Source organism: Nilaparvata lugens, chromosome 8 (genome assembly GCF_014356525.2).
Source record: "Nilaparvata lugens isolate BPH chromosome 8, ASM1435652v1, whole genome shotgun sequence".
Taxonomy (NCBI): domain Eukaryota; kingdom Metazoa; phylum Arthropoda; class Insecta; order Hemiptera; family Delphacidae; genus Nilaparvata; species Nilaparvata lugens.
In genome coordinates, this window is record NC_052511.1 from 7,098,382 (window position 1) to 7,108,311 (window position 9,930).

The window sequence follows — 9,930 nt, forward strand, 5'->3', positions numbered from 1 at the left end:
ATGAAACATGCTCAAATGAAAAAATGCAGGCCAGCGAAGCGAGCCCGCTGATCTTATTTTTGGACTACCCAGTCGGGGGTCCAGGTGGCGGAGCCCCCTGGCTAGACGGATATGGCGAGTGAAGCGAGCCTGATGGCTAGTAGAAATATAATTTTCACACTGAAGATAGCATCTGATTATACCATAGATGAATAATGTTTGATATCCTCCTGAATAAAATACAGAAATATAATTTTCACACTGAAGATGACAACGTAGATGTTGAAAAATGTATGTAACTTTCCAATAAAGTCGTAATATTCTTTGTAACTACGAGTTTTTACTGAACACCGTCTAAAGGATACATTGTAAAATGAAATTCAATTCAGATATACAGCTTACGCTTGTGGTAATATAAACGTTCGACCAAATAACGTAACGGACGTCACAGTGAGGGACAATGTCCAGGTCTTGACAGCCCCCCAAAACACCACATTATATTATCTTGGACAATATTCTAGATCTAGTATTCCATGGGAAATATGATGTTTGGAATCTTTGGAATAATGTATTGATATGTTATCAAATCATTTATTATCAAGTATGATTGATATTTAACGGCAGAGCGGCAGAACTATTTTTTCACTTTTTGGTATTAGAAAAAACGACTAGGCCTATACTAGAATATATTACGACTATTACTGGAATATATAACGACTATAAAGAATACTATTTTTTCATTGATATTCTACTTCATCATTTATTTTGATATTCCACTGGGGACCGGTAGAACTTATCGGAGAAATATTTTCACTGTATTGGACACGTAGGCTACCGTACTCTTATTATACTGAAATGTGGGGATTCAGCTCAAATCACTTCATCAACTTTACTCTAAAGCTGCGTTCACACCAAAGTTATTAACGAAATGTTAATAACTTAATCCTTATAGATTATATTAGATTGGATGAAACTCGACAAACACATAATATGTGTTTATGTTCATCATGTGTATGATAAGTTATGTTCAATCTAATAGAATCTATAAGTATTATGTTATTGACATTTTGTTGATAACTTTGGTGTAAACGCAGCTTTAGGGAATTTATTGCCAATTTTCGAGCTCGGGATTTAGCTAAGGTCTGGACTTTACTTTAAACAGCTGGTGTCAGGAAATTGGTTTTCCGAAACGGGACGTAGTCGTAGTCATAGTCAAAATCATGTTTAAATTGAATTTCGAAAAACTAGAAAATTGAACACAAAAAAATGAATAGAAAATAGTGTAAAGTTTCAACTATTTTGAATTATTTAGGAATGTTCCATTTCGTCAGGGGAAAACTATTCCAATTATAGAAACGAGAAAATAAAGATTATCGTAACAACTGCGACTACGCCCCGTTTCGGAAAGCCAATTTTCTGACTTCAGCTGTTCAAGTCTAGAACTCAGCTAAATTTCGAGCTCGAAAACCGGCCCTAAGAAGATTAAGAGAATTGAAAGAACTAATCAATTTAGAGAAAATTAAGAGAATTAATTAATATAGAGAAATTCAAGAGATTTAAGAGAACATGCATGATTTTTTCCATGTAACATTTTTTGTTCTAGATTCTCGACTCGGTGCACTAGGTCGTCTCAACAATGGACATCATAGAGGTTAGTGGATTGAGAATGTTATAGTCAACCGCACGAAAATAGTCCTCCGTGAGGAGTAGTACCTCGTCACCACGCACCCCCACGACAACCTTATACAGGTTATGAAAAGAATTAGCTGTAGACAACGTTGGTCAACTCTTATTTGACAATATCCTATTATATTAAGCGAGCAATTTCTGTATATCTGTTTATTTTTTTTATCTGGTTATTTATGTTCAACGGATCTCGAAAACGCGGCTCCAACGATTTTCACGAAATTTGGAACATAGAAGGTTCATGATATAAAAATTCGATTGCACTAGGTCTCATCCTTGAGTAAACTCGCTGAACGACATTAAAAAAATAATTCATTCTTGGCTGAAACAGCTGAGACGTCTGTGGATAGTAAAATGAGCGCGTGATTCTGTGAAAAATCAAAATATCGCATCCCCGAAATTCATAAGCTGACGTATAGCCAGCTGTAAAATATAAACATGATCATTTTAGAAAATTGTGTTCTGTTTATCAATGAATAAAATTAACGAGCGAAGCTCGGTGCCCCGATATTATTGTACTTATAAATGTTCCAATTTCGATCGGACTATTTTTGTGCGGTTGAGTATGACACTATCTGTGATGCACATGCTTTCAATGATGTAAGCTCATTACAAAAGTTATACTGTACTGTAGCTACATCTATATTGACAGTAGACTACTTCTCATGGAATGGAATATGAAAGTTATAGACTAAAAGGCATCTAAATAAACATATTGAATCTGTGGTATAATAATAATAATAATACAATTATTTTTATGAACATAACCTTAGAGAAACAATAGCGTAAGTAGATATCCCATGGAATATGGGGAATTTATGCCGCAACTTTTACTGTTATCTCAAGCCGATTACTGTCGATTATTGTCAATTCCTACTGTTTTGTTGGGGTGAGAGTGTATGAACGGCACAATTTTAGAGACTACCAGCGTCACACAGCTTCACGGAAAAGAACTAACTTACGTGAACTATCGGCTTGGGATGAAAGTGAAAGTTGCGACATGAACTATACCATGGGATATCTACTTATGCTATTGTTTCTCTATGACTGTAGCTACATCTATATTGACAGAATAGAATATGAAAGTTATAGACTAAAATACATCTAAATAAACGTCTTGAATCTATGCTATAATAATAATACAATTATTTTAATGAACATAACATATACCATGGGATATCTACTTATGCTATTGTTTCTCTATGACTGTAGCTACATCTATATTGACAGAATAGAATATGAAAGTTATAGACTAAAAGACATCTAAATAAACGTCTTGAATCTATGCTATAATAATAATAATACAATTATTTTAATGAACATAACCTAGTAGCCTATGTATAATATTTGGACAATTTGATACTAAATTAGGAAATTGGAGAAGTTTGTTTAAGCATGTTTTTTTATTTTCCGATCGTTGTATTGTTTGTATGCTAACCTAATAAATAAATAAACAAATAAATAAAAATTTTAGCTACATCTGTACCACCGGTATTCACCCTTGACGAATTTATCTGATGCATGATAAAATAAAAGATACCTGTTTGATACTTCCCTATTATGATAACTAGCTGAATACTGACTGATATCATTCACTTTTAACTCAAGTCTCAGCCTGATAGGCTCATTTTTCATATAAATAATATAATCCGTTTTGAACTATTTTCGTTTTGAAATTATGGTTCCTTATAGAAGACCTATACAAATAAAATTATCAGTCCCCTAACATTGAGAAGATGGAAAATGTTGGAGAAAACTTAATTTATTCAAAGTGCGGTAATATTAAGTGCAATATTTGGTATTTTAATCATTCCAAATTCAAAATTTCTGACTCATATATTCTTGGACAGAAATTGAACTTTAAATTTTTTCAGTAAGAACATAACCTATTTTTTTGGACATTTTATTATTTATCAAAATTTGGGAACAGAATACTGTTGGGCTATGCCTGTTGTTCTGTCCCGATCATATTCATATGATTTGTAATTGTATCAACAAAATGGATTATTAATTGCATTTCGTCATGGATAGGGAAATAGATGAGTGTAATTTAAACATTTAGTACATTCAGCATAAGTTTGTTATGACTTACATGGAAATGAAATGAATATGATATTTGTTTTATTAACACTTGTTTTCTTAGTTTTTATTTTGTACTGAAAGTAAATTTTGTTATCATGGCAATTCTGTTGCTTAAGCCGCCATTTTGTCACACCGTTGAGTGGGAGGAGACTGTCTAGCTGGGCCAATGGCAGGCGTTCATGCCCTTGACCAATAGCAGTACTCGCCTACTAGTATAAATTCTGCTGCTCTTGTATTTATTTAGTTTTAATTTATCAGAGATTGACAATGGTGTAATAACCGAAACCGGTCTTTCTAAGTATCAATAAATCTGTGGTTTTTTGACAATTTATTAGTCTTTTTCATTCAATAAGAAAATGAAAACACTTATATGAATCTAAAAGTACGCATCTTTATTGGGTGAGTATCAGTATAAATTTTCTATGACCATTTGTCATACAAGTTGAGACAAAATGATTGTAATAAGGACTCAAGCATAAGGACTCAACCATAGAATAACCAATCTATTCTCTGATCCAAGATTGACATACATTTTCATATCAGTAACATTCAAAAACTGATAATTATTACATCAACTTTTCTTTTTTCCTTGTAACATTGTTTCAGCTAATGCGCAGTATAGTGCAGAAAGCCGTTATCATACTGGACATCACAGAGGTCAGGGGGGTCAAGGAGGTCATAAAGGAAGTCATAATGGAGGTTAGTAGATTACAGCTATTGAAGCTTTATGTGTAATTTGTGTACAAAACCGGTACGGTAATTGTCAATCTAGGTAGCGAAATAGATGAATATAATTTAGATGAGACTACAAACAAATCGTAGCTAAGTTTGCACGACAGTTCGAGTTACAAACAATATTTTTCATTCATTCTTTCATTAATCGTCATATCATTTATATATAGAACTGCAACAAGGACAGCGCTTCTACAGTTGACACATCAAAGCTCTGCAATTTTTTATTACTGATTCACCATTACCATAGAGAAACAATAGCATGTCAAGATATCCCAATGGTATAGGGCGTTTACGTCGCAACTTTTACTGTTATCTCAAGCCGATAGTCCACGTAGTTCTTTCCCGTGAAGCTTTATGACGCTGGTAGTCTCTCATATTGTGCCGTTCATACACTCTTACCCGGTTAAAACAGTAAAAATCGACAATATTCGACAGTGATCGGCTTGAGATAACAGTAAAAGTTGCGACATAAATGCCCTATACCATGGGATATCTACTTACGCTATGTTTCTCTATGCCATTATTAGTTCCCAGTTCAATAATTCTGTTATCAAACGTAAGAAAAAAGTCATTACAGTATTATAACTGTTGATTTCTAATTATGTCTATTATAAATTATAAGATCAATTACAAGTATTATTTATTATTAATCTTCCGGTAGTCGCGCCCTACTCAGTCACACAAGCAGTCGCGTGTTGTATTTTGTACAACATCCAATTTTCCAAGTGTTATGTACTCTACTGTCAAAACTTATTAATTAATTGTATAATCACTTTTTCCATCTTCTAGGATTACCGTATTTTACGCCTATGAACATTTGAATGATTACCATTTCATAGCCCATTAAGGTACATCAAGCAAAGCCATCAATTCTGTGTTATTGGTTCGTTTACAGTCCCCGTATACAGTCTTTCCCTATGTTAAGCACAGTGCGACTTATGTACTGTCACGACTAGATGGCACCTGAAGACTGAACCATTGCTCGGTTGATACTGCAACTCAGTGGAGTGATGGGGGGAAAGTTTTGGAATGCATAGGTGACTCATTCACTGACACCACCCCATTCAATAGTTTTGTGCAGCAAAAAAACTGACACTTTTGTACTTTTTACAGCAGCGCGACTGCTGGAAGGTTAAACGAAAATCCCAATTGAATGCTGTAAATGCCTTACAAGTATAAGTAGCTTTTGGTAAAAGAATGATTCATTTTATATATATTAGTCTTTTTATTATTTCAACGAGAATAATAATCTGTGAAGCTTCAAGTAAAGTAGGTAATGATAACCTATTCAAGAACATTGAGGCTTGTTCAGAAGCACATATATACAGAAAATTATGATTAATCAATTTTGTTAAAATGTAGACTAGACGCATATTGAGACGCGACGCGACCTCAAATGACATGAATCTTTTATCCCGACTCTTCCCTGCTTTCAACTCAGTAAGCTTTTTATAATAGTAGCATAGTTGTTTACAACAAATTATTGACATTGTCTGTACAACAACCCAAACAGCCATTAGTTTTTCACACACCAATATCTCGCCGACACGACAGGACAGGACATAATTTACTCTAATTGACAGTATAAGAGGAGGCTGTGGTTAATAACTGCGCGAGGTCTACTGTTCACAGAACTACTAGTTTATTAGAACTAAGAAACTGAATGGAACGTTACGTGCGCATGCTCATTACGGTGTTGTCTTGGGATCAGATGGCCTTGTATCATTAAAATTATTTATTTCAAATTGCCATATGATCACTCTACTCAAACGTTCGATAAAAGATCATATGAACAAATTTGATGTGTATGAAGTTGCCGCTTTGATCACATGCGCCACTGTATTCACTACCACTGAACGACCACTACACGATGTCGTGTTTAGTCGAGACAAGAGACGACCACTACACGACATACGTACGATAAAAATCGTTGATCGATGTGTTTGTAATCACCCATCTATTTCATTACGCTACCATTGGAATTTGGTCGTTCGATTTTTTATCGTACGACCAAAATCGATGTGTGTGTAGCTAGCCATAGATGAGTTAATATCGTATTAAAATATGATCCTACTATAATGTTCACACTTGCTAGTTTTTTGTATTAATGTGAACATTACAATCAAGTTTGTTTTTTGTTTGTTCACAATAGTATGATGATATAGTTATTTGTGCAACTAGTGCGCAAAGTGACAGTTTGCTGCACCGAAAGAAACGTTTACGCCCGAGCCGTAGGCGAGGGCGAAATGGTTTCTTGAGTGCAGCAGAGGAACTTTGCGCACGTATTTCACATTAAGTTTTTCCTACAGTTACCATTGAATATGAAAAGTGGGTAATTATGGGTAAAATTGCCTGAAATCCATCAAATGTTTTTCTGTGTAATTTTATTATTGATAAAAACCTTAATCCTAAAATCCTCATTGTCGTTGGTTATAATATATAATGAATAATAATTAGCGCGTTGTGCTTGGTTGCACCTCTGCTCACTATAGCAGCCACAGCAGTCACTGTTACCAACTTCATTTTGATTTTGCTGCACTGTTGCTCCATATAACCTACTAAGTATTTTGCGTTGCCATGTTGCAAATCTGGAGTGCAGAAAAATTTTTCCCGCACTAGAGCGGAAAAGTGATTCTTTGCGTTCTGTAATCAGTGCAGCAATGGCCACTTTTCAACGTGACTGTAGGAAATAGTATATTTCGCACCTAGAGCAGAAAATGAGATTTTTCCAGCTCGAAATCAGTTTTCAAGTCCGAGGCTGTAGGCCGAGGACTAGAAAAGATTGAGAGCTGGAAAAACATTTTTGCCCGTGGTGCGAACGATATTTTTCGCCACACTACAGGTATTGCTGACAAAATAAATAAAGAATACAAAATAAAGAATACTCGTTAAGCTATCGTACCTATCTCTTGATTTTAGTGGTAGAAGATTTGCAGTCAAGATTTCAGATTCTTTTAAAATTTCACTTGGAATACCACAGTCATCTTCAAGCATTTTTGAAAATTCGGAATGCACTAATCAACAATAAATAATTGAATAAAACTGGTTGCGAAGCGAATTAGTTTGATTCGAAACTGGAACTAAAATCATGGCGACTTCAGCTTATTATGAAAGTGGACACTCGCCCGATCTAGCGGATGACTTATTAATAATAATTAGCGCGTTGTTTCCAGCCATAAGCGGCTGGAAAGAGACAACTTTCTGGCCTAGACCGGAAAAGAAACCCTTTTCTGACGTCGTCTGCAAACAAGGTCTTTCAGATCTACGTAGGGACTGGAAAACAGCTGCTTTCTGTGCAGTGTGGCGAAAAGATATTATCTGGTAATACGTTACGATAATAATACTCACGTTACTCAAGTCACGTCGCTTCTCAATGTGCCTACATTTCAACAAATTGATCAATCATAATTTTCTATGTAAGAGCCTAACCTAAGATGATGAGTTAGATGAGTTAATATCGTATTAAGATATTTACATTTGTTCTTTCTCATCTGTTCAGTCCTCATCATTTCTCATCTGTTCGTCCCAATCCCAATGTAAAACGAGTAGCCCTCATCTGGGAAGTTAATATATATTTTGTGACTGTTGAAATGTCTGTAAAATTATTTGGCAAATGAATTCCAATTTCCAATTATTTTTATAAGTGAATTTGATTCATTTCAGTTCCCCAACAAGCTTTCTATCCACGATCAAGCTGGTGGAATTGGTGGTTCTACGGGAAATCTGCTAACAAGTGAAACGTTTCTGAAGAATGAAAATTCACTTCAACATCATTCTGATACAAACTCATGAAATTCTTGTATGATGATTTCTTCCTAACACAAGCTTGTATTATTGAAGATAATAATATAATAGTCATTAGAGAATGTGTAATCTACTTCAGTGCAATGAATCGGCAGCTGTTAAATTATTTGGAAAGGGGATGAATCCTATGAACAGCTATTTTCATGTATTAGATCTATTTTCAGTCAGCCTAGGCAGCGAAATTTAATAAATATAATATAATATACAAACGAGTTTTCATTACAGCCTCAGCCGACGACTCAAAATGGCATCCCAAATTCTTTTCCTATCTGCCCAATCTTCATCATTCAGATTTCTGACTGTCATATTATCATAATATACATCCAGATTCCTAAATATAAACACATAAATGTCGTGATTAAATAATTTTAAAATAGGTAATTGGATTTTGATTTGGAAAAGTAGCCCTAAAGAAAAAAGAGTCAATAATTCAGATTTCTGTCTATCATATCATAATAATAGAACATCCTGATTCCTATCATATCAGAATGTACCTAAAGATTATCAAGTCCTTTTATTTTATTGCAACACTACTGGTTTAAACTTTATAAGAGTCATTTTGTGATTCGAAGTGTATAATTTACACTTGATAATTTCTCTTGAAAAATTGAAACTATAGTAGTGTTGCAATAAGATAAAGGGTACTCGATAATTTTTTATTGTTTTTTTATGATCAGTAGCCCTTTAAAGAAGAGTGAATACATAATATGCCTGGTCCATGATTTGGGTTGTCTATCTCTCTTCCAATCAAATAGAATTTTGAATATATGTTTTTTAGAAATAATTGAAATAAGTTTTAATTAAAAACGTTTCTCCATGGAAATCATGAGTGTCAATATCAATATTAATTGTGAGATCACTTGGATATTGTATGATCACAATTAATAAGCCTTACAGGTGATGGAGTGAAGTCATATCCTTCATAATTATGAATAAAAATGGAAATCTAAGTACACTTTTTGAAATTGTCTACTCACAACATGTTTCGGCTATATGAAGCCATTTTCAAGCCATAAAAATGATAATTATAAACTAGCTGCAGGAATAAGGCCCGCCGCAAAGTAGACCCACGCTAATCCACGAAAATCAACCCACGCCGTGGGATGTTTTGTAAACCATTGCTATAGAATTATCCAAAATCAATCTGCTGACAAGTGGATCATTCATTGCATGTATTACACTGATGTCTGGAAATACCTAGCAATGGTTTACAAAATATCCCAAGGCGTGGGTTGCTTTTCGTGGATTAGCGTGAGTCTACTTTGCGGCGGGCCTAAGGGAAGATCAGACTAAGGGAGGAGTAACCTACTGATTTCTTCTCTCTGCTAGCAGAGAGACCCTTGCGGGGCACGGGTCTAATCAACAACTCGACCAACTGAAAACTTGACCTACTGAAATTTGAAATAGGCTCATAACCATCCTTGGTAAATCAAGAATCTATATACAAAATGTCAAGTTAAAAACCTAGTAGTTCAGCCTATAATATTCTTCCCTTTATGATATCATAGATCTATCATAATATTATCATTATGATAATATCAAATTCTCTATCTGTATTCTTGTCATTAGTAGATCCTATTTACGGTTACAACCGCCTTTTTTTGCGACTTTTCCCCCCCCTCCCCCCTCCCACCGCACCCATCC

General features: G+C 34.6%; 1 protein-coding gene across 1 annotated transcript in view; it reads left to right on the forward strand.

Moving 5' to 3' along the window:
• LOC111063072 (probable ATP-dependent RNA helicase ddx20) overlaps positions 1-9,930 on the forward strand; it is an 87,493-nt gene that overhangs the window by 75,500 nt on the left and 2,063 nt on the right. The window contains exons 4-5 of the mRNA XM_039433830.1: positions 1,583-1,630; positions 4,354-4,446. Of these exons, the coding sequence (XP_039289764.1) occupies positions 1,583-1,630; positions 4,354-4,446 (141 nt within the window). The remainder of the gene's footprint in view (positions 1-1,582; positions 1,631-4,353; positions 4,447-9,930) is intronic.